Here is a 26,500-nt window from a genome sequence, read left to right on the forward strand (position 1 = left end):
GGAGAATAGATGTCAAAGGACGAGTGTAGTACACATATACTCATCGTCTTGAAACTTTACATCTAAAAGAATGAATTGTCCTTTTGACAGACAGGTTTAAAATAAGTCAACTCAAATGTGAAGAAAAAGATGTTTTATTCTACTCAAAGGATCTCCTTTGTGGTGGCGGCCATGTTGAAATCATGACCAGATACTACTTGCATAACTTGCATTAAATGTGTTACCTTAAACTCTTTATCTTTGTAAACCCATATTTTGCAGAATAAATGAATCTTGGATCACCAAATACATTTATACTTGTATACTAATCTATAACAAAAAAACTCTATTTTTGCATAATATTGCATGCGTACCAGTAGGTGTTAGTATAAAGTCGAAAAACACTGTCATATCTAATGTACTACACAAGATAATAAATGAAAATCGATGAGAAATGAGTTTTTGAGGCCCACTCTTACAATTTGTGCATTTGGCCCAATCTTTACATTTTATCGATTTATCAGTGACAGTCCTATACACACACGCTCACACAGACATCTGTGCACACATGCTAGTGTAAACATAATGTCTCATAGACCTCCAGGCGGTGACCACAAACTGCCCTTGCTCTATAATCAGTAGTTATCAAGAGAATCTTTTATTATAGGAGAAGCATTCATTATATTTTATAGCTTTATTCTCTCTGGTTACAGTACAGCTTCATTTGTTAAACTGTTTAGCTCATAGTATGTGTGACTGTGTTTGTAAAGAAGCCGTAATCACCCCACTGGCAATAACACTCATGCAATGATATTTTATTATCTTGACACACAGTTTCTTTTTATAAGGAGCTTCTGTCAAGGCGGATTTTGTGCCATAATTACCTTTTAGTCTGACTGCTGAAAATATCATCCATCTGTCGATGTTAGCACACCTCCAAGTATATCCTTCTAGCTTCTTGCCATGCCACCTGAGTGATCCTCATTTCCTAATAGCAGTCGATGGAGGACAATCTCATAATCCATCCACCTGAAGTGTGTCACTGACCCAGTGGCACTGGTTTCTGGATTGTAGCCAGTCTAAAATTATCTTAGTGCCATATCTGACAAATGCTGCTGAAAATAACTAGACATAGTGTAAATATTTCTTAAAGGCTAGAAAATGATGTTTTGCATTACTTTATACAGTTTGATTAACAGTTTGATTGGCCGAACATCTTTCCAAGAATGCTGGTGTGTACAACCTAAGCTCACTGTGACAAAATAAATCATGTTCAGTGTTCATGTTCAATCAATGTTCAGAATTCAATGCGGTTTTCAGCTGAAATGAACACAAAAAACCTTAAAAATGTATTTTTTTTCATACAAATTATGATAACAAGGGCAGATTGTTGATTAATACAAACTTATTTTTACACTGTTCAGTGCATAGTACTATGTTATGACCTCAAAACACTTTTACCATAGTTCTTTGTTTGTAAAATAATACATTTTGACATTTGCGTCATGTAACCAGCTCCTTATGGCTGTTCAATAGCTTCACCTGGGGCAGATTTGCTACCTTGCATCACAACAAAAAGATTCCAAAACTTGTGGAAGCAAGCTAAATCGGCATGGATGCTTCAACAAAAGCGTTTTTATCTCAAGTTTGCTTCTGTTAAAACTGTCGGTTAGGTTTAGGAAAGGGTTTTGGTGCAGGTGGTACATTTCATTTTCGAACTGCCGTGATACATACGACGACCCATGTGATAGAATGTTGCTGGATTCACACTTATCTGTTTCGGATAAACTGAACACTAGGACATTTCAATTTGAATGTGTTGCAAAACATAATATCATTTCGCCGAAATGTGCCCACATGCACGTTTTTACAATGAGCCTAGGTTAGGTATTTAGTATAACAGCTCTGGTATGCGCACTTAACTTGTCTGTGTTTGCGACGCAGACCAGAGTGTGTTAGCAGCAGCATGGTGGCAGAGTTGTGTTATTTTTGCGTGGAGCGAGAACTGGAAGGTTGGAATGCAAGTTATGCATTACACAATATAAAAACAAAATGTTCTTAATTTACTTTGAAATGTAAATGACTCAGTATTACAGAAAGATCACACAGAAATTGTCGCCCTCTGCATCATTTACTTGCTAGTTATTTGGCCTGTCGTCAGTGACACAATGCCACTTTCTTGTTAAAACACTGAAAACCACATAAGTTGCTGGACTTTTTGTTAGTGGAGTACTATTATCCTTTTTACTTGGTTAATTCATGTCACCCAAGTCCATTATGCTGCAATTCCTATAAAAGTTAAAGGCTAACTGGTCTTAGGATGTCAAAACAATGAAGGAACTTCCTTTCTGAAAAAGCTGTTGTGTGGATCAGATCTTGGGCCCTATTTTAACCATCTGAAACGCAAGTATCAAGCGCGAAACGCAAGTTACTTTGTGGGTGGGTCTCGGGCGCTGTTGCTATTATACCGGCGGGATAAATGACTCTTGCGCTCGACGCAAATCTAAAATGGGTTGGTCTGAAGTAGCTTCATTATTCATAGGTGTGGTTTGGGCGTAACGTGAAGTAAACCAATCAGAGCGTCATCTCACATTCCCTTTAAGAGCAGGCGTGCTTGTTCCATGGCGGGTTGCTATTATAACGGCGGATTTGCCAGGCGCACGCCAGGAGCGGTTCACAGCCGAGGAGACCGACGTTCTCGTCAGGGCCGTAAAAGACAGAGAAGTGACGTTGGGGAAACACACCCAAATTAGCTTCTGTTAAACAGGCGTATGATAATTTGGGTAAATGTGTAAGCTAGATGTATGCCTATTTGCCTATATGTATGTGCGTCTGTGGAGGGAAAAGTCCGCTGTGCGCGGGTGCAAAATAGGAATTATACATGCGTCGGTGTACAAAGTCAATTGCGCTGGGTGCAAGATAGGGCCCTGTGTACTTATTGTCAAATTTTACCTCTGCGAGACTATTGGCTAACTGATCAGTAGCATTCCTCTCCAAAATAGTGAAAATATTACAAAAAAGCAATCATAGTGTTGTAAGCTTGCAAATATTTTTTGATAAACAACATTTTGGTCAAACAGCTTCTTCAGGCATTTTTCATAATATGTGCCTACACAGCTGCTGGCATCCAGGTGGATGAGAGGTGTTTATTTATTCATTTTCTTGCCAAAGGCAATTTTATTTGCATTTGGCACTTGGCAAGTGTTAATTTTGCACCCCAGCTGTAGCCATTTCCATGACTTCTCTCTGAGAATTATCTAAAACTGCTCAGAAGAGTCTCTATAATGACAGCTCATAGTTTCAGTGTGCTGTATGCAATATAAATGGTAATGATATAGAACCAATAATACTGCTGATGAAATATAAACTGAATGTGTGCGGTCTCTGTCTCATTTACAGATGGTGAGAGGCCAATCGAGGGAACTGACACCAGCCGTAAGAGAGACTCGCGTTCATCAGACAAGTACCACAAAAACGAAGATGCCAGCAACAGCCAGGAGGACGAAAACACCGTAAGATTATTTGTTTTTTAACCAAAAATTCTACATTTCAAAATAATTACAGGGCTTAAAAAGAAGTGTGCTTAATTCTATTGAATATACACTTGTAGTGTATACTTCAAAAACTGTACTTGAAGATAATATATTATTAATGAAATAAAAGGCCATTTAAGTGTACTTTAAGAGAGTACAATTTCATGAGTTTTTTTAACACTTAAAGGTGGGGTATGTGATTCTCTTTTTTGTCCATTTTTTCAAAATCACTTGAAATCCTATTCCTAACCCACTTACAGCCACTGAGTTAGAAGCACTGAAATAAAAATTAAGCAATTTAATCATCTGTGGAACGGGCAGGACTCGAAAAACTCCAGCCAATCATTTCCAAGACCACCTAGAATCATTGGACAGTAGGTTCGTCAATCAAACGGTCGTACCGTACCCCCTCCCCCCATCCCCCTCCATGTTCTTCAAATGGGTGGAGTCAGGGCCAGCGTTGGAGGAAAGAAGGTAGGACCATTTGAGTTGTGTATTTTCAAAATCTGCCAGCCGTTTTGAAAATTCCATACCCTACCTTTAAGTACAGTGGTTTAACACTTTAAAACACATGCAAATAGAAAAAAACACCCGCAAATTAAGGAAACGTCTTCATCAGTTTTACAACACACGTGTGCTCCAAATACTCACAACACAACCAAATACAGAAACGCGCTGCAAATAACACAGACCACAACGGAAATGTTTCCAGGGGAACCAAATAAGTGACGAACCCGGCTGGGACGTGCTTACAGCTCAAAAGTCTACTTTATCTACTCTACTCTATTTTATTTTATTTTATTTTATTTTATTTTATTTTATTTTATTTTATTTTATTTTATTTTATTTTATTTTATTTTATTTTATTTTATTTTATTTTATTTTATTTTATTTTATTTTATTTTATTTTATTTTATTTTATTTTATTTTATTATTTTTTATTTCTTTTTTTGCAAAACATACAGAGATTATATGTTTATGACATACAACTTGTATACAATATACAAAATGTATTAACATGTTCAATGTCATCAGAATACAAATGAGAAAAGAACAATGAGCTGAAAGCTAAAATAAATAAAAAAAGATAGAGAAAAAGAACATGAGTTACACTGTACACATTTTTACATGTTATGTTTAAATTTTCATAAAGAAAAGTTTCATAAGAAATGTAGGTAATGTAGGGTCCAAAGTTTTAAAGTTGAGACACTCACACACAGATATATAACACATATTTTAAAAGCTTAAAAAAATAATAATAATATGTATATGTATATACCGTTAGTTAACAGCATTATATTTCTGTCGTGATGGACACTGTGCTGCGTTGTCATGGGAACATCCCAGGTGAAAATAATGAGGAAATGACGTTGTTTTTCGTTGCTCCCTTCATCAAGTGCGTTCCAAACGGCTACATAATGGCACACTAGTGCCCTGCTCACTCAAGGGCTCTGCCGTCTTGCCCTTTGAAGGGAGTAGGGCATAGGGATGCTCACGAGCAATAAGCACGTCCCAGCCGGGTTCGTCACTTATTTGGCTCCCCTGGAAACATTTCCGTTGTGGTCTGTGTTATTTGCAGTGCGTTTCTGTATTTGGTTGTGTTGTGAGTATTTGGAGCACACACGTGTGTGTTGTGAAACTGATGAAGGTGTTTTCTTAATTTGCGGGTGTTTTCTTCAGTTGCTACACGTTGAGCTCTCTCGGCCACCGTACTTAAGTACGGTTTTAAAAAGTGCACTTTCTAACAATGCCAAACGTTTTACATTTTAAATCATTGTTTTAATAATCTTTTGTCATGCTATACAGACCTATACTAAATCACATGTAAAGTACTTGATTATAATTTGAACTGTAGTGTGTGATTCAGTATTTAATTTAAAGTTAATATATTTTAAATGTACTAAATTGTAACTTCATCATAACAATTCTGTAATTACAAATATATGCATGAGTTTCAATAGAAATTACATTCAAGTATATTGTAGTTTACCATAAATGCTTGTCAGTACATTTGGCAGGACACTTACCATATTTAAAATACAATAGAAGTAATTATGAAATTACATAAAAAGAAATACTGCTGAAGTGGGTCAAATAAGCACTCTGAAGTTCAACCAATTGCATTTAATAGAAATTTTAACTATAATACATTTACATTTAATTGCAATTAAAGGTATAGTGCACTGTAAAAAAAAAAATTACATCCCCAAGTCAAAAATTTCAAGTGACCGATAACATCTAAATTTTTCAATTAGTCTGACGTATTATTTCTTATTGAGCCAATGTTAACAGACTATTGCAACAAGAATTTCACTTGGGCCAATTGAAAAATGTAGATGTTATCGGTCACTTGAAATTTTCGATTTGGGAGGGTTAGAAATTTTTTACAGTGTGGAGGATCTTTCCGAATTTTAGATAAGACCCGCCCCCTCCACTTTTTGAATAAGTTTGATTGATTCACCAGAATGATTGACAATTAGGAGGACCAATAGTATAGGTGATCCACCCGGAAGTAAAAAATCCTCCATTATACCTTTAACATGCAATTAAGTGTCCGATCACATCTATATTCTTTTAACAACTATTATTTCCATAATACATACTTAATTATTACCAAGGTTGTTAAATAATCTTTTTAAATAAATATCCCGTTTTGCTTTAATCACCACTCCAGTAGTGGACTAGAGGCCAGAAAGAGATCTGAATCCACTTTCAAATTCAGTGTGAATGCAAAAGCGAACTCCATTCTTAGTGAAGATGCAGTATCTATGAAGTGATCTCAACGTGATTTTAAAAGTCGTGCAGCCTTAATTTCAGCAAAAGGAATGTCAACCATGCTGGGGTCGATGTTGACTGTTTCTGTCTGTGAAAATAAGAATTGCACTCCAAGCTCTTTTAGTACAAAAAAAAGTTGACTTTATTTCACTTACTGAGGACATATCAGGTCATTTCAACCTCTAAAAGATGAGAATATACTGTCGAGAATATGATACAGTTCATACTGGCTTAAATGATTGATGGACTATGCGCTCATCCAAGATGTTTCTCAAAAGAGCCTTCGCTGCATTTCCGTTCCTCCCACAGCACAGAGGAGCCTGGCTTTTAGCACATTTCATCTCAAGCACGGTGTCACACACAAGCTAGTCCAAATGCTCTCCACATTATCAGACCAATAAACCCTCAGTGTCAAATGAAATCAGTTTGCACGGCCATATATCAATATAAACTAAGCAAAAAGAGATTTTTGTGACTTTTAGTCCATATCTGCTAGCTTTGAAGTTATATGCTAGTGTACAGGTTGACAAAAAGTAAAGGAATAGTTCACCCAAAAATGAGAATTATCCCATAATTTACGCACCCTTGTTGCCGGAAGCCAGTGGTTATAGTTTATAAAGTTATAAGTATGGATAATTTGCATACAAAACCAGCAGCCATATCACCCTGTAGCCCAAGACTGGTTGCCCACTGAAGCTAAGCAGGGCTGAGCCTGGTTAGTACCTGGATGGGAGACCTCCTGAGAAAACCAGGTTGCTGCTGGAAGAGGTGTTAGTGAGGCCAGCAGGGGGTGCTCACCCTGTGGTCTGTGTGGGTCCTAATGCCCCAGTATAGTGACGGGGACACTATACTGCCAAAAGAGCACCGTCCTTCGGATGAGATGTTAAACCGAGGTCCTGACTCTCTGTGGTCATTAAAAATCCCAGGATGTCCTTCGAAAAAGAGTAGGAGTGTAACCCCGGCATCCTGGCCAAATTTGCCCCTTGGCCTCTGTCCATCATGGCCTCCTAATCATCCCCATATACTGATTGGCTTCATCACTGTCTCCTCTCCACCAGTAAGCTGGTGTGTGGTGGGCGTTCTGGCGCAATATGGCTGCCGTCGCATCATCCAAGTGGATGCTGCACATTGGTGGTGGTTGAGGAGATTCCCCCATCTATGTAAAGCGCTTTGAGGTCTCAGAAAAAGCGCTATATAAATGTAACGAATTATTATTATTATTATTAAAATCCCATCACTTCACTTCAGAAAGCCTTTATTAACCCACTGGAGTCGTATGGGTTACTTTAATGATGGATGGATGTGCTTTTTGTAGCTTTAAAAACTCGGGCACTATTCAATGCCATTACAAAGCTGGGAAGAGCCAGGATATTATTTAACATACATTATATTGCCAAAAGTATTGGGACACCCCTCCAAATCATCGAATGGCCACAGTTGTATAAAATCAAGCACCTAGGCTTGCAGACACTTCTACAAACATTTGTGAAAGAATGGGTCGCTCTCAGGAGCTCAGTGAATTCAAGTGTGGTACCGTTAGAGGTTGCCACCTGTGCAATAAGTCCATTCGTGAAATTTCCTCACTACTAAATATTCCACGGTCAACTGTAAGTGGAAGCAATTGGGAATAACAGCAACTCAGCCACGAAGTGGTAGGCCACGTAAAATCACAGTGTAGGGTCAGCGCATGATGAGGCGCACAGTGAGCAGAAGTCGCCAACTTTCTGCAGAGTCAACAGCTACAGACCTCCAAACTTTGTGTGGCCTTCAGATTAGCTCAAGAACAGTGCGTAGAGCTTCATGGAATAAGTTTCCATGGCCGAACAGCTTCATCCAAGCCTTACATCGACAAGTGCAATGCAAATTGTTGGATGCTGTGGTGTAAAGCCACCGCCACTGGACTCTAGAGCAGTGGAGATGTGTTCTCTGGAGTGACGAATCACGCTTCTCTGTCTGGCAATCCGATGGTCGAGTCTGGGTTTGACAGTTGCCAGGAGACTGCATTGCAGACTGCATTGTGACAATTGTAAAGTAAGGTGGAGGGGGGATTATGGTGTGGGGTTGATTTTCAGGGGTGCGTCTTGGCCCCTTAGTTCCAGTGAAAGGAACTCTTAATGCTTCAGCATACAGTTTGGGGACAGCCCCTTTTCTAACATGACTGCGCACCAGTGCACAAAGCAAGGTCCATAAAGACATGGATGAGCGAGTTTGGTGCAGAGGAACTTGACTGTCCTGCACAGAGTCCTGACCTCAACCCGATAGAACAGCTTTGGGATGAATTAGAGCGGAGACTGCGAGCCAGGCCTTCTCGTCCAACATCAGTGCCTGACCTCACAAATGCACTTCTAGAAGAATGGTCAAAAATTCCCATAAACACACTCCTAAACTTTTTGAAAATCCTTTCCCAGAAGAGTTGAAGCTGTTATAGCTGCAAAAGGCGAGGGGGGAGGGGGCTAACTCCATATTAAACCCTACGGATTAAGAATGGGATGTCATTAAAGTTCATGTGCATGTATAGGCAGACATCCCAAAACGTTTGGCAATATAGTGTATCTCCTATTGTTTTCGGCTGAAAGAAGAAAGTCGAATACACCTAGGATGGCTTAAGGATGAGTAAATGATGGGGTAATTTTCATTTCTGAGTGAACTAGTCCTTTAATTTGTAGGATTTATGAATCCTGTTTTGATAGGAAATATGTCAACACTCATAAGCAAATTGCGTTTGACAAACCACAGCGTAGTTTTTTTTTAATTCTATGGCTTTAAAGCTGTGAGGGAAGGATTTATCAAGTCATAATGGAATGGAGATTGCAGAAGATGATGTGGACAAACAGAGAGTCTGTGACAGATGCTGTGCTGGTGGAGTGATTTATGTGTGTGGAGATAAATCTATCATTGCTGTGCTGTGCTGTGAATACATTACTGCTGTTTAGTTCTGCTTCATAATCTCAATGTCACACACATGGCTCTACACGAACAAGTTTGTCCTTAAGCAGTTTTCTTTCAGTCAGAAGATTAAGAATGATGTAGAGTTATGACCAGAAGTTTGAAAAGTGTTTAGTTAAAATTCATAATTTAATAATACAATGTTCACCTTCAGAATATTAATACATTTCTTTGATTATAATTTTTTTAAATAATTGAAATAGGTGTACAGAGTCTTCTAAAAATATTACAAACAAAAATGTTGTATAACTAACATAAATGTTTAATATAATACAATTGTATGCATGATAGACCCCATAAGGCTGAAGGTTTCATATTTTATTGATTTATCTGACTTTCTTTTGTGATGTTTGAATACCCCTATTTGGGGATTTTGTTTGAGGGATGGATGAGATGTGTGATGTATGCTGGCTGGTGGGATGATATTTTGTGATGAATGGTGTTGTTGTTGGTGTGGATGGGTATTGGGTGGGTGGTCTATTTTTTGTTTGTTATTAGTGCTGATTAATATGTCTTGAAGGGTCCTATTTATAAGCCGGTATGGCTTCTGGGGAGTCCTTTTTACAGAATGGTATCTTCTTTAAATCTGTAAATATGAACTTGTTGTGTTCTGCGAATAAACAAACAAATAAATACATTTAATATACAGTAATAATTGGCAAATTTTATTCCATTGTTAAAACAGCAGACCGGTTAACTGCATACTGTATTAGTCCTATGGCACTTTTAGTCTAATATTTGGTAAGTTTGAATTTGTCCATTGATGTTTTCTCGCTTAGATTTAATTAATTTACTAATCTATTCAATTCTAATTACAGTGCACCTGTAGATGTGACTCAAACCAATGCCACATTACATTTTTGTTGTAAATTTGTATAAAAATGTATTAATATTACTAATCCTTTAGCAAAGCACTGTAGGATCTATATAGCATCGAATTGTCAGATACTGGTTTCCATGGTAACACAGAATACTCCGTACACTGCTGTGCTGTGAGAACATTTCCAACCTTACGCCAATATCATAGACTCAAGGTAAAGAGAACAGGGTATTGTTTTTGTGCGTGTGGGGATGTTTTGGACTCTTTTGGACTCTGTTATATATATTGAAGATATATATATATATATGCATCTATCTCATACGTTATTACACAATCTTTGTTCTCTTAGTCCAACAAAATTCTTCAAGCTGTACCATTTGTGTCCTGACAGGCCATCAGAAAGTCTGTGATATCTAAAATGACAGATTTGAATGTAACATGTGGACTCCATTTCAGAGCACGCCAGAGACTGAATTAGAGGGAAATACTTTTTTTTTTATATACAGTAATTTAAGGATGTAGTGATTTACAAGCTTGCCTGAGAGCTAATTAATAGCTTTGCCTATATGTGTATACTCATTTAGTCACATTCTCCCAATTCCCCTCAACTCAAAGGCTTCTCTTCCTTTGGACTTCTTTGAATAGCTCGCAATTTTTTTATAACACATAATTTTAAATGAATAGTTCGCCCAAAAATGAAAGTTCTGTAAATTTCCCACACCACTGCTGTTCCCCATATCACTTTATTTCTTCAGTGGAACAAAAAAGAAGAGAAAAAAAGAAGTGTCATGAGGGTAGTCTTTATGACTTTGTGTGCTTTACTCCCTTCCTCTTTGGAGCTTGACAGTGGATGGCCACTATATGGTTCCCTTGTAAGGAATAGAGCAGGAGCATTTGTTTCTCCTTTTGGCTTTTGCGGATGAAAGAAGGTAATGCAGGTTTGGAAGGACGAGGGTAAATGATGACACTATATATCTGTTCTACTCTTTTGACCTTACTCTTGCCTTTGAAAATATCTCCAAGGGTTGATGTGGCAGCACTGTGCTGGATTGGAGGTCAGTTGTGGTGATCATCCATTTTAATGACCCTGAGGACTTCTTTCAGGTGAGACCTTGTACATGAGCTCAGTGTTTCTGTCAATATCTGTCACAACAAGACATCTGAAGAGCTACTCACTTTGTCGAGTACTGGATAAACCTTATACACCCCAACGGAACATAGTTGGTTTGTTGTCTCCAGGCAAATGGACAATAGTTCCACTCAGTCTGTGGCCACTGTCTTCTTATAATTGCCTACAAATCCATGCAATTGTTAATGGTTGATGATGCCACTGGGCTTTATTATGCAGATCACCTTATTTGCTGAATTATAAAGAAATAATAGTCCACTTAGGCGCTAACCGCATTTGATCATTTAAATGTCTACCACAACCAGAATTTGTGGTGTAGGGTGGTCTCTTAATTCACAAGCAGTTCCTACAATATTTATGGCTGCAGAGGCAGTGGAGATGCAGGGAGTCAAGAAAGACCAAATTAATCTGAAAGTCAAGATTTACATGGGCGAGAAGCAGCTAGGAAACTTGAGGTAATGTACTCAGATTTGTCCTCAAGACAAGGTGTAGGCGTTTAAGCTGGAAGAATGTTTATCTCAAGGTAGAGATTAAAGGAAGATCAAAGCACTCTTGGGGCCCTATCTTGCACCCAGCGCAATTGACTTTTTACACCGACGCATGTATCATTCCTATTTTGCACCCGACGCACAGCGGACTTTTCCCTCCACAGACGCATGTCGGTAAATTAGGGAATGAACTTGCACTCCCGGGGGCGGTTCAGTGCAAATAGGAGGCGTGTTCCAGCGCAAACGTTCCCTGGTGCTATTTTGCAGTTCCAGAAAACAATTCCTCCACAGACCAGGAAAAACCTAGTCTAAAGTAAGTGGCTCGTTATTCAGTGGCGCGTCCAGATGCTATTTTAAGGGCGCATGCTTGGCCATAATGTAGCGTGTGCACAACGCGCATACACTTTGCTTCTCTCATCTACACAGACACAGCAGTTCCCATTTTTGCAAACCATTCATAATTACAAGGAAAAATATACCACATGAGGGAAATCATTGTGGTGTCCATGAAGATGTGAAAAAATAGGCATAAATCTAGCTTACACATTTACCCAAATTATTCAGGCTAATTGTAGTAATGACGGATCAAACCTGCTTGACAAATAGTGGCAAGACACATATATAAGGACACCTGACAAAGTGGGTTGTCCGTCAAGAACCAGGAAACAAAATTCTGAAGACTGCGAAATCACCCTTTCCATCATGTAAGTTGCGCGCGCCTGGCAAATCCGCCCTTATAATAGCAACCCGCCATGGAACAAGCACGCCTGCTTTTGAAGGGAATGTGAGATGACGCTCTGATTGGTTTACTTCACGTTACGCCCAAACCACACCTATGAGTAATGTAGCTACTTCAGACCAGCCCATTTTAGATTTGCGTCGGGCGCAAGAGTCATTTATCCCGCTAAAACTAAACAAACTAAATCCACAGATTATGGGTTACCTAATAGTTGGGACTTAACCCACAACTCTTTTTTCTTTTTTTTTTCTTTTTTAGCATCCTTCACAGTAATACTAAAAGATTGTAGAACATAGAAGCTATACATTTTGGGCATGACTAGATCACATGATTTACTATACTTTACTTATATGTTACTATACCATACTGTATGTTACTATATATTTTTGAATCTCATACTTTGGAAAGTACTTCCACGGAAGCTAAGCAACTATCCTAATGGATTGCTTTCTCTAGGTAATATAGATCTCCTTGGACACCATCCATCTGGACCAAAAAGCACCTTCCTCAAGGGCACAAGGGAGATGGTTGATGATTCTTTTTCTTCTAGGGTTCGAGTCCAGAGACTAATCCTTTAATGTCATCCCACACAAAACTGTTAGACTGTCACTACAACCAAATCACAATCACTCATTTCTCCCAGTTTTTCATGTCCTTGTGCAACATGTCTACGGTTGTGTGCATTACGTGGACAAATCATTGGTTCTGTTGAGAGAATTTCAGGTGATTTCCTGAAATGGAAGCTGATGTTTTAATTACTTTGGTGTCTTTTCACCCACTCAAAGCTTTTTCCAGTGAATATTTTGGGCTTGACTGTTAAAACTTGTTGGCATAAAAATAAAGCTCTTCAGCCTTGCTTATGCTTTACGGGCAATGGGGTGGCCTGCCACACCATCTGTCACTCTGGCATTGACCGATGTTTCCAGCTCCAGCCCGCCCAATTAATAAACTTATGCTTTTAGGTTGCCCTTTGCTGTAAGCAGGAAGTCTTCCTCTCAAGCACACTGCTGTAAAAGTAGTTAGTCAATCATCGTCAGTGGCGGTTAAAGGCAACCATGCAGTCAATATAGTTCTGGCCAGCACAGATGACGTGTTAAATCAATATCTGAGCCTGTCTGCTGTGAGGTCAATAAGGCTCATATGGGGCCAAGAGACACCTCTTAATGAGCTTTACATATATGCCAATAGGTCTTACTAATTGCCTAAATGCTAAAAAACTACATTTTAATAGCTGTGCTGTGGGAAAGAGGATAATTAGGTCAAGGGGGTTCAATACGCACATACGAAGCAGGGCAGAGTTGAGAGCTTGGAGAGTTTTTACGTTTTATTATGCTTAAATGCCGCAGTCGTCCGCTAGTGCCGCTCTTTGTGTTTTGTTTACATTTACATTTACATTTATTCATTTAGCTGACGCTTTTATCCAAAGCGACTTACAATTGCTATATATGTCAGAGGTCGCACGCCTCTGGAGCAACTAGGGGTTAAGTGTCTTGCTCAGGGACACATTGGTGTCTCACAGTGGATTCGAACCCGGGTCTCTCACACCAAAGGCATGTGTCTTAACCATTGCGCCACCACACCCCTTTTGTTGTTTATTTTACGATTAAACTTACGTTTAACGTCTGAGTTCCTTCTTCCCTGAACTTGAACTGAACTTGAACTTTGTTACAGTTATGTTTAATCACTTAAATTCACATTATTTTTATTTTATTCTAATAAAACGGCCGCAAGTGCTGAATTAGCCTACTGCTTATACAGGTCACTTTATTTGCTGAATTAAAATTGTGTAATGCAGCGCTGTTTTACTTGGTCAAAACAATCATACTAAATACGTTTGAGTGTGTTGAAAGTTGTTATCGTCACTACACTGAAAGTGTGCGTTTGCTATGAGACACTTGTTGCACACTGCAGTAAGCTAGATCGATATTAGAATATCATTTTAATAAAAGCTGGATGACTTGTTGCTAAATGGCGTGCAATTCATTTTAAAATATTGTATAGTGGAGAAAATGCTGTATTACGGTTACTACAAATAAAGCTCTTTCTGATTGTGCTGTTAGCCACCTGACAAAATAGTGTTGTCTCTGAGTCATGATACAAACATGTTACTTGTGGAAGCAAAATCAAGAAAACAAGAGATACAAACAATACGACTTACCGTGTTTAACTATATAACGATTCGTTTTGTCGATAAAAGTATCCAAACATTTGCTTACCTGTCTAATAAAACGCATAATATATTAAAGCGTCTTCATGGTTTCTATGGAAGTAAACGCGGTAACGCGGATATGATGTCATTGACAGCCGACGCAATGACACAGGCCATTACACTGGTTAAAATCTCTGCAGGATTTAAACATTGTTGGAAACATTTGGGATATATAACATTGTTTTAAAAATTTGGAAGTAGATTGTTGAGGAAACCAGAGCGGGGCAACATTTTCAACAGCACCTCAGTTTTTCCAAATGCATAACATGAGAGCCTTTAACAAACATAAATGCTATATTTTAGATGTTAAAATTTGTAATATGTTCTTGCATGTGCGTGATCTATCTCAGCATCTGATGCAATCTTGTTTCTACACAAACCCACATGCCACAGGGCAGAAAAAGATTTTTCCGCTGCACTCTAGTAGTAGATCTAGGAATAATTGATTAATTCTAGAGAAATGATTTGAGAAGATTGGAGTGCTTAAACCAATGACAGCAAACCCTCTTTCTCGTTCATTCTTTTGCTCTGAAAATATTTCTGCGTCTTAGGTGCCCTATATTCCTTTATCCCATCTGTTTATACTGAAGTCTCCAATTTATCAGCAAGAATGAGGAATTGGGAGATGTCACTGGTTCTGATTGACCCCTTACTGGGGGTTATTTCAAAGGTCACAGAATGCATTGGACCCCCGGGCTGATCGGCTCCTCGTGATTCAGACTCGTTCTTCATTCCGTGCTTCATAAACCCTGCGGCTAATGGGCTAAACCCAGGGAAGGACAGCACAGGTCGTCCAGGAGGTTCCTGGGGGACAGAGAAGGCAGCTCTCGTGTCAAACTATGCTGTGTATGAAAGCTCGGTGGCTTGCAGGCACCCCAGATAGCCCTATTCCTCCTCTATTTCATGACCAGAATGAGGACGGGATTGAGGCACTGAAACCAATTTACTTTAGGGCCCTGGTGGGGGGATCCTCATGGGCTCTGCCTTCTCTGAAGAGGTTCTCAGGCTTAGCCAGAGGACAAGGTCAATGATTAAGGCTCAAGCTTTGGTGATGACTCTGTCAGAGATGTGAAGAGTCTTTACAAGAGCTTGTTTTAAGCTAATGTGCCATAACTGAAATGTTCAGGATAGTTACACTGTCTTCCAAGTATTGGTACAAGTACAATACTCTTCAAAAGCTTGTGGTAGGTAAGCTTAAGTTCAAAAAAAGTTTAACAAGTTTTTTAAGTTCAAAAGCTTAAGCAAAGGTTTCTGAAAGAAGTATATTTTTTCTCAGAGCTTTTATTTAATAATAATAATAAAAAAAAAATAATAATTCAGCATCATTAACCCTGTGTCACAAGATTTTCTAATTCATCTAATTCAAATATCATTCTAATATGCTGATTTGCTGCTTAAGTAATGTGTTTATTATTAGTATTATCAATGTTGGAAACAGTTGTGCTGCTTAAAGTCGCCGTGTAGTCAATCATTTTATCCCTTAAAACTCACATTTGACTACCAAAATCACATATTTAAAGGTTAATTCCTTAAAATAGCTTGAATGTAACTCTACACCCTTGTCTCGTTTAGTATAAGGTTTAGAGCTACTTTTATTATAGATTACTTATATAGCTATTAAGACAGTATTTGTTATCTTTCAGCATGACCAAAGTCAACAGATTGAACCCCCACACACAGAGCTGGAGATGCTAATGATTTAACATTGTTGCCTTATCCAGGAAAGTTTAACAAGAGCAAAAAATAAAAAAGCTCTCTAAAGATACTAAAATAGTAAAGGATATTTTTTTTTCTGGTAGTCTCACTTGTTTGAAGTACCAGGCAAAGAAACGTTGACATGAGATTTGGCAGCCTTGCAGCACTGAGGCCTTCAGCATGATGAATAATTGATGTGAAAATCTCAGTTTAATCGTTTATTTTTCCCTCGCTCCTTTGCTCTGCCGTTGCATGCGTGTTTTTAAGGTCTGCATTGTCTTTCATTCCTGTGGGACAGCTACATGCTTTCATGTTTTTCCCTTACATTTCAAAGAAAGCATGTTTCTCATTGTTACATTTTTTTTTTCTTTTGTTTTGTCTCACTACTGAACAACATTTGCGGATTGCTACTCTTTTAACTGCTCATACTAAATCTTTTTGATTATGCGTTATATGCAATTATATCTCGCCTGTGAACTACATTAATAAAATATGTGTCGGTTTGCATGGATTTAGTAATTGCGTTATTTAAAGACCCCCAAACCTTAATATTAAATGGAATACTATTATTAAATGTGATTATTTATTTTTTAATATTTAATAAACCCTGAACTATTGCGACACAGTAATTTACACCTCAATCATGCAATATGTGTCTGGGAAATGGCATTGGTTGCTTGCATTTCTTGTCCACCCACACAAAGTCATAGCATAATCAGTGTCCACCTCCACCTCTTGCTTCTATCTCTGGATTTTCTTTTCACCTTCGGTTCAAGTTGTCAGGCTGAATGCATCCCCGGTTACTGAATTATCATTTTCAGTCCACCTTATATTCTTGACTTTTCAGACTTGTCTTAAAGTTCAACAGACTCAACTTTGAGTATCTTAATTCTTTGCGGTCTTCCACTAAGTTCTTGATCTCTGAACCATCTCAGCAAATACCCCTTGGTTAACCACAGTTTTTTTCAACACCTGAATCATTTTAGAGCTCAAGGCAAGGCGATACAGTTACTCTGTTGCAAGACCTAGTTAGTTGCCTACGGAGGCAACATCGCAGATGCGCTTATTTCCAAAAGGTGGCCTTACTTACTCCTACAATACCTTGCTTTCTCAGCATCATATGCTCAGTAAAACAATAAATCTTACATGGAGACAAGAAGAATGTCATAAATATAAAAATATATTGAATTATTCAATAAGAATACTGAGAGGAAAAACTTTAAATAGTTTTGTATAATCCATATATAATGTAACTGTTGGGAGATGTGTTTTTATAGCCCCTTTCACACAGAGATCCCGGAAAATACACGGATAAAGTGACCCGGGATTTGACCCGGGTTCGTTTGATTTTGGTTCATTCACACTGCCAGTGATTTTCCGGAATCAGAGAGTGCGTTCACACACAACCCGTAAAAATCCTGTAAAGACACGTGACATCGATGCGACTTGTAATGTCTCAGCAGCGTCTTAAGTTTGCTTATGAGCTGCGATTTCTCTCTCGAGAAACCACGCTTGTGCATTTATTTCTCTGATTCGATCATAAACTGATTCGGCATTACGTACCGTTTCACAGCTGGCGAACGATCCCGGCTTCAGCGTCATCACTACGACACGGCATTATTACGCCTGCAATGTTACTACAGTAGGTCCCCAACCCCGCATCAATGCCGGCATCAATCCCGGGTCGTGTTTGCGTTCACACAGAAGGCGTTCTGGCAATTTCCCGGCAATTTGTCGGGATCATCGCGCTGTCTGAAAAGGGCTTATGTTTCTTTCAGTCACGTGCAGTTAGCTTAGCAACATGCTAACCCAAAACTCCATTGAAATTGAGTTGTTTCCTGTTGAAACATAAACTATAAAATGACAATTGTGAAAATGATTTGCGCAGAAGATGGCTGACGAACCAGCGTCTATCGTTTGATCTGTCGTTCAACTTACAAACTAGTTGAGGCAATGAAAACTTAACATGCTAAGTTGAAAGAAAAAATCATTTTAAAATTACTTGAAAACAAACAACTAAAGCTCAAAAGAATTTTTGCAGTGTACGTATGGCAAAGACTTTTGAAGATGTCCATATTTCCACATTCATGTAAATGCTGTACCGCCGAGTGAACTGACTTGTTTAAAGTACATATTTAAGCGTTCTTTTCCTTGAGAAAAAATTATTCATGCCTTAAAATAGCTTGAATATAACTCTACACCCTTGACTCATTTAGTATACGCAGTTCTATGAATATGCAAATGAGCCCCGCCTCCACTCACTCACTTCAGCTCAGAGATCCACTTGTTGACGATCACACGTTGATCTGATTGGTTACAAGGTAGTTTGTGACGTCAGAAACACCAGCGATTTCAAACCGTGTTTTTGAGACTGTTTTTGGTTCACCGCAGTTTTAAAGAGAAAATACAATGGTGTTGACTTATGAATTTACACATGGTTTGTCTTAAAGCACATTAAAAACACCACATAGACATATAAACAACATTAAAAGCTTGATTTTCCCCACAGGGGGACTTTGTGTCCCCTAATATAATTTGTGTATTCTAATAAACAGTTGTCTCAGAGACTATCAGCATGAATTTTCATCCATTTTGTGTGAAGAAACAATCTGACTGACATAGTGACTTGAAATTGAAATACCACAATAATAGACCAGCTTGGATAAAACTAATAGGACACCGGTGTCTGTCCATGAACAGTTGTAGAGATACCACAGATGAACATGCACAGGCCCTGTTTGTATGTTTGTGTATGCTAGTTGCTAATTGTACAGCCATTTTTGTTTGCAGTATGTGTCAGTGAACAGACTATGGGTGGTCTGTAAGGATGCCATCTGACTCCTGAATCATCTCTGGCTTACACCCCAGATTCAGAAGTCATTGCAGGCTCTCTCCTGAGAAACAAGCTAGTCCACCCTGGTTACTGTCTCTATGTTTGCAGTTCATAATGCACTGTCTCCTATTGAAAAACAACCCATGGCCCTCACTTCACATTGATTTTTATCAGCCTGCCGGCCCCATGATTGATCTCCCCTGCAAAAGCATCGATTTCCCCCGCTCACCCTCTTAGCCCCTTTGTCCGAGACTACAAATGGACTGCAGACACTTTTCTATTGTTATAAATGGAAAAAGGGGTCCAAGCCTCCCACTAAATGACAGCACCACCAGCTGTCCTCTGCAAGTGCTGTTGTTCTGTTTATGACTGTTAATTAGTTTTTTGTACCTGCTGGCTTTGCGGGATAGAAGCAAGCATGGAACGGTCTTGTCATAGATGGGACGCCCTCAGAGGTGGAGCTGATGACTAATAGTCAACATATGCCACGGCGGTGGACAGATTGCATGTGCGTGTATGGGTATGTGTGTTTGATATTTAGGTGCTCTAATACCTCAAGCCCAATGAAAACTGTAGTTGAAAGACCCATGAAGTGGTTCGATGAACATTGTTTTCTTTTTTGTGTGTTGATGTCGTATCTATTGGAAAAGGAATCTATGGTGGATCATATTCTGGATCAATGCTACATTTTTCTAAATGTGATAATCATTAGTTAACAAACAAGTTTTCATTACTTCAATGGGTTCATTGTTTCTACCTCAAATTAACTGCTAACTGTGATTTTATGTACATTTCTGAAATGCATAACTTAGACAGTTACCTCTGAGAACGGATCACTCTGAATGTATTTTCTGTAAAGCTGCTTTGAAACGACGTGTATTGTGAAAAGCGCTATTCAAATAAATGTGAATTGAATATTAAATAAACGAATTAAACAGCTATTGCTATTCAGAGGCAAGTGATATTAAGAACACTCTTAAAAGTAATGGTCCCAAAAGGGCCTTTTGTAGTGATGCAATAGAAGAACCTTTCCGTGAATAGTTCTTAAAAGAACCTTTTTTTTTCTTTGTGTGAAATGTTAATAACCTTAAAAAACTTGTTCTATTGTGCAATGGGAAGGTTCCATGTATGTTAAAGGTTCTTTATGGAACCATCAATGCCAATAAAAAGTGGACAAAAGAAAATGTGGGCTGTGGGTTTCAAAATGCAACTTTATGATGTAGCAGAATGTCCCAAAACTTGCCTGCTCTTCTTTCAGAACACATTTTTTTCTTCACAAAAAAGAGTACATAGTTTTAGGGTATGCGAATTGGGAGACAGCAATAGAATAAAAATAAAAAACGAATAAAAAAAACCCTCAAGGGTCATGGAACATTTTTTTATTAATTCATTATTGACTGGTAAAATAACAATGCAACATTGTTTCGTAACTTGTTTGTTTTCTTCATTATAACTGATTTTCCCAATGGACAGTCTTTTGAGAACTCATCCAGTTGAGCATTTTCGCTTCTGCTGGTGAAAGACTATCGCGATTAGCTTAATGATCAATACATCATGGAAAACGCTCAAGAGGGTTCGACTGTGTCCTTCACACTGCTTTCATCCTGCTGCAAACGTGGCCCCAATTGATATTGGCATTCTTGATTTACACTTTCATCTTTAAAGTTTAGTTTTTTCGACAATCTCTTTGATGGGCATTGATAGCCTGAATGCACTTTATTCCTTCAAGCCCTTTTTCAATTTATTTTCCGTCTTAGTTTTACAAAAACATACTGCGATGATACAATGACATTTCTTAATGATTCCTGTATTTATATAACACGTGTGTATACTGTTGGAGGTAGGCTGTGAGTGTATAGTGATTATATGCAATATACAGTAGTTACATTAAATTCTGCCGATAGGAGGCACTCTAAATGAAAATGGCTGACTGTTACGAAAATGGGCATGCTTGTACATAGCGTCAGAATGAAGATGTGTTCTAAATTTTGTCAGAATTGGTGCTACACTGTAAAAAGAAGTACAAACAACTTGGATGTTTAAGTCATTTCAACTTAAATTACATTAAATTACCTGGATCTTGTATAACTTATGAAAAAAGTAGAAAATTGCTTAACCTATTTTGATTAGTTAAAGCATATGTTGTCATAATTTATTGATTCAATATTTTTTTGACAGTGTAGGTGGCAAATAATTATAATATTTCTTCTTCTTATTGTATGTTTTTGCATTTTTCAAATTCTGTGTGAAAAGTACAGTATGCACCATGGTATGCCACAACTGAAAGAAATGCAAAAAATAAATAGAAGCACAGCATTGGGAAAAAGTAGAAACATTTTACAAACTATTAATACACTTTTAAAGTTCTAAACGTACCTGATTTTTCTTTATCACAGTCTTTAATGTGCTATCACCGCTGGGGTTGGGAAATGCCATGTTAGAATTTTAGAATTAGACTTTATTTGCACACCTTTAAATATTAACAACAGAACAGGCTTCAGCTGTAGATTTCTGTTCTTGCTTGGAGCCAAAAGCTTCATTCAGCTTGCTGTTTCTCTAGAGATCAAGGCCAGCGTAATGGAGCCCGGCTGTTCTACTTCTAACATTATGCTCATGAATTATATGCATGGTTTTCTATTGCTTTGTCAATGTACTTAATGCTTTGTTTTGACGGTGCTTTTAGTTTTCTGCAAGAGGACTTATTTAAATATGATTTGTCTTCTTAATTTTCTATTTACGGACTCTGGCTCACGTCTTAGACATTTGCAGTTGTCTTTATGAGAGCGTAAACTGTCCATATGTTAGCTGTTTTAAGAGCTGCCCAGGTGCAAGAGTTGATAACATAATCGTCAAGTCACCTTCATTTATATAGCGCTTTTAACAATATGAATTGTTTCAAAGCAGCTTTACAATGATAATAGGAAATTACAGTAACAGAGAGTTTTGGCTTTACAGCAGCTCTAGGATAAAGTTATTGTCCAGCTAAAGTTAGTTTTTGATTGATTGATTCACTTCCGTTACGAAGATCATTAGTTGTTAACTTTGGGGCCGCTAACATGACACCTTTCTAACAAAAAACCCTCAATGCGCTCCGGCCGCCCATCCACACAAAACAGTGCCCGGTGTCTCGAGAACGCACTCGAGGTTCCAAGGTGCAAACGATTATCAGTTATCTCTGCGCAAGCCTACACACCATAGGTATGCGCGTTTGAATATATATGTGCGCATGCGTGTAGTCCTTCTTTACAAATCAACCCTCAACAAACTACTTGTCTGGCCTTAAAAATGTATAATACAGATTTATTTATTGCGTCTGCATAGCCACGTGGTAACTCTGTACAGATAAAACGACAAAGCTTTATCTGTTCAGAGGTAAAAGGAAAGGGAAGGGAAGGAGGCCTTCACAGGGGAGAGCCTAGTTGACACTTCAGGACTGCGTTGTCATCGTGTCCATCGGGTCCTTCATCAGATCTAGATACGGCCTGGATCCGGCGGACTGCCGTAAACCTTGGGATAAACAGAGAGACTAATATTAACGTAGACACCATCATTCTTATGATGTAACGAGTACATCGGGATTTATGGGAAGTGTTCTCGGTTCCGGCTGACCTAAACTATGCAGCCTAACATTGAATTATAGAAGTCTATAATGTGTTATGTGTATGCTAGGTCAAAGATATGTGTTTTGGTATTATCAACTGGCCGGAATTTTGAGATCACAATAGACGTGAAGGACTATAATGCGTTAAGAGCTCGCTCAAGTACTGCGGAGCTAAACCATTTAGTGCTTTGTAAATAATCAGCAATATTTTTAAAAGTATACGATGTTTAATAGGGAGCCAATGCAGTGTTGACAGAACAGGGCTAATATGGTCATACTTCCTGGTTCTGGTAAGAACTGCATTTTGGACCAGCTGTAGTTTGTTTATTATGCGTGCAGGGCAACCACCCAGTAGAGCATTACAATAATCTAGCCTTGAGGTCATGAACGCATGGACTAATTGTTCCGCATTTGTCATTGAGAGCATATGATGTAATTTAGATATATTTTTAAGATGGTTTTACAGGACTTGACAGAGCAGCCATCAAGTGTTATAAATATTAGAATCTCTGTTTTTTCAGAATTAAGTAGTAGGAAATTACTAGTCATCACGTACGCATTCCGTTAATTTTGTGAATTGGTAAGTTTCGTCAGGGCGTGAAGAAATATAGAGCTGAGTATCATCAGCATAACAGTGAAAACTAATGCCATGCTTCCTAATGATATCTCCTAAGGGAAGCATGTACAGAGTGAACAGCAACGGTCCTAGTACTGAGCCTTGTGGTACGCCATACTGAACTTGTGATCAATAAGACATCTCTTCATTTACTGCTATAAAGTGATAACGGTCAGATAAGTATGATTTAAACCATGCTAATGCAATTCCACTAATGCCAACAGTCTATTTAAAATAATGTTGTGGTCGATAGTATCAAATGCAAATGCAAGTTTGAGTAACACTAATAGAGAGATACAACCACGATCGGATGATAAGAGCAAATCATTTGTGACTCTAATGAGAGCAGTCTCAGTACTATGATACGGTCTAAATCCTGACTGGAAATCCTCGCAGTTCTTTGTAAAAAGGAACATAATAGCTAGGTTTATAACGGGTTTTCAAACTGAGGTCGCGACCCATTTTTGGGTCGCAGAGTGGGAAAAGATGGGTTTGCAGCTGCAGCTAAATTTGCGTTTCAGTGAATGACACACACACAAACAGTTTAGTCTAGGGTTGCACGATATACGAATATTAAATAGAAATCGCGATATTGCTTTTTGTCAACTCAAGCTACTGTCAAATATGCATTTCCAAGAGACAAAATGTGTATAAGTATCCGTCCCCCAGGCGTGTCCACAACATCAAATCCGGCCCTCTTTTAAAAAAAAGTTTGGACTCCCTTGATGTAAACAGAACTTTGTTGTCATGGGTGTATATTTTTATCCCACTCTCACCCCATATTTCACTGAAAATATTTTGGTGGGTCTTGAGATAGATTATACTTGTCTTGGCTCTTGGGTCATGGAATGGAAAAATTTGGGAACCCCTGCTCTAGAACAGTGTTTCTCAGACCTGTTCTGGGTTCCCTCCACCATTGCACATTTTCTTGCACACCCAATTCAAGTCTTGCCAGTCTCTACTATTGAGCTGATGAGTTGAATCAGGTGGGTTAGATGATGGAGACATTCAAAGTATGCAGTGGTGCAGGGGTCCCAAGGACAGGTTTGAGAAGTTCGGTTCTAGAATGCTAATTTTAGATGTTAGTTTTCTCCTGTGCTCTAACAGGTACAGTTGCAGGGTTCTTAACGTTTTTTAGAATGAATCTTTATCATCCCGTTTAGTGTACGGTTGTAAGATGTAAAGTGAGTTTTAAACGCAACTCTATGGAACTAGCATCTAGTGACACCAATCTTGTCACTGAAACAACATTTTACTTGGTAATGTGATGTATATTTGGGCATTTTATGGGAATTGATTGGATTGTGAAAAGTTGACTGCTCTATGGCAGCATCATATGAAAGATGTAAAATAAGACGATAAATTAAGATATTTTGAGATCTCTTGGCTACACTTACAGAATACAATGGCAAAAATGGTTCACATACCGTTCACCACAAACATGCTCAAAAAGAATGGATTTATTTCAGGGTTTTGTTTTGTTTTGTTTTTACAGGGAAGTTTAAGCTTAGGCTGTTAAATATCCAAATATGTGTTGCCCAATTTACACCACATACATCTCAATCCCACACAGAAAGTGTCAGCCAACAGAAGGTTACAGCTGAAAGTAGGAGTTGTGAGATACAAAACAGCATGGGTGTTTTTAATGACCTGTGCTCTGCACTGCTCAGAAATGACCTGAGATTATAGGGCAAAATAACGCTGTGTTTATAGTTGATCCGATGATCTAGTGCGTTGTGTTGTCTGTTAGGAATCACTAAACATTCAAAGAGTCCTTTTGCAGGCTGTGGTTTTCTCCTCACTGTTTTTCATGGGTAGTACTCCTCAAAATGATCTCTTTTCTAGCTCAGTGGCTCTCATCTGGTGTGATTTATACAAAAAATAAACTGCAGTCATACAGTATTATTCTAAATAGTAAGAATAAAAAAAATTAAATTTCTCATTAAAAGGGAAAAGAAACCTCTTCCCATTGATTTATTTTATTTATTTTTTGTGGAAAGGGGAAATTATGGTTTTACTACTACTATTACAATCTAACTACTAGCTACTATTATTTTTGTAGTAATAAAATGCAAACAGAATGTTAGTGAATTAAGCAGTTAGACTTGTCAATTCATAGCCTGGGTGCCAGCCCGAACCCCGCCCACAATATTTTTTGGTCGGGAAGTTCGGTCTGGACTCGCTCCGTTGAGGAGCTATTATGCCCGAACAAAAATTGTTCGGACCAATCAAATTGTCAGGGCGGGCTTTATACGATGATGGACAGATAAGCAACGGTAACGTCATCATCCACGTCATCAACGAGCGCTTGGGTTGAATTCAAATGACTGCCGCTGAAGAATTGAGATTTCACGAGTTCACGCTTACAAATAAGTCAGATAGAATAAATACATATTTGGCGTGCTGTCTGAGGAGCCAAGAGTGAGTGCAGGGATGCTGAAAACTGTCATGTAAGGTGAGTTGACCGAGTGAATAAATATATGCTTTCCTCTCATGCTGATAGACGGTTGATTGGATTGATTATTTGAATGTGCTCCTCCTGAAATTTGTTTATAAAACATCATGTGTAGATTCCGCCATCGCGTCTGTTATAGAAGATATCGACAGCGCATTAATTTTAAAAGAGGAACAGAGAACCGCGATCGGAAACATGAATGAAAAACATACGTCACTTACTCCGTTGCTCTGATTGGTTGTAGGTCTATCCAATTGAGTGCAGAGGAATTTTTTTTCCTGGTTCGGTTGAAACACGCCCCATAATCAAAGCTCAATGGAGAAGTATCAGACTCACATTCTGACTAGAATTGAGTATGACGACGTCAGGCTAGTCAATTCAATTGCCAATGAAAACATTCATTTATGAAGTGTTTTTTAATTTGTCAAACATAAAGATGACCATCTACAGTGTAACAATTAAAGATATACACTACCTTTTCATTTTTTATTAAAATATGATTAAAAGTGAGAGTAAAGACATTTATTATCATACATTTAATATTATATATAATCATACATAATATATAATATAATAATTATTATTATTTATTTTTTTTAACAAAAAAAATAAAATAAACAGCACAACTATTTTCAACATTGATGATAATAAAAAACAAAAATGTTTCTTGAGTGGCAAATCA

The 26,500-nt window shown here is 38.2% G+C and overlaps 1 protein-coding gene across 2 annotated transcripts in view; it reads left to right on the plus strand.

The window, feature by feature from the left end:
• b4galnt4a (beta-1,4-N-acetyl-galactosaminyl transferase 4a) overlaps nt 1–26,500 on the plus strand; it is a 194,759-nt gene that overhangs the window by 46,971 nt on the left and 121,288 nt on the right. For both annotated transcript variants that reach the window (XM_084396505.1, XM_084396506.1), the window contains exon 2: nt 3,379–3,491. In XM_084396505.1, coding sequence (XP_084252631.1) covers nt 3,379–3,491 — 113 coding nt within the window. The remainder of the gene's footprint in view (nt 1–3,378; nt 3,492–26,500) is intronic.

Source organism: Rutilus rutilus (genome assembly GCF_951802725.1).
Source record: "Rutilus rutilus genome assembly, chromosome: 23".
In the NCBI taxonomy this organism is placed as follows: domain Eukaryota; kingdom Metazoa; phylum Chordata; class Actinopteri; order Cypriniformes; family Leuciscidae; genus Rutilus; species Rutilus rutilus.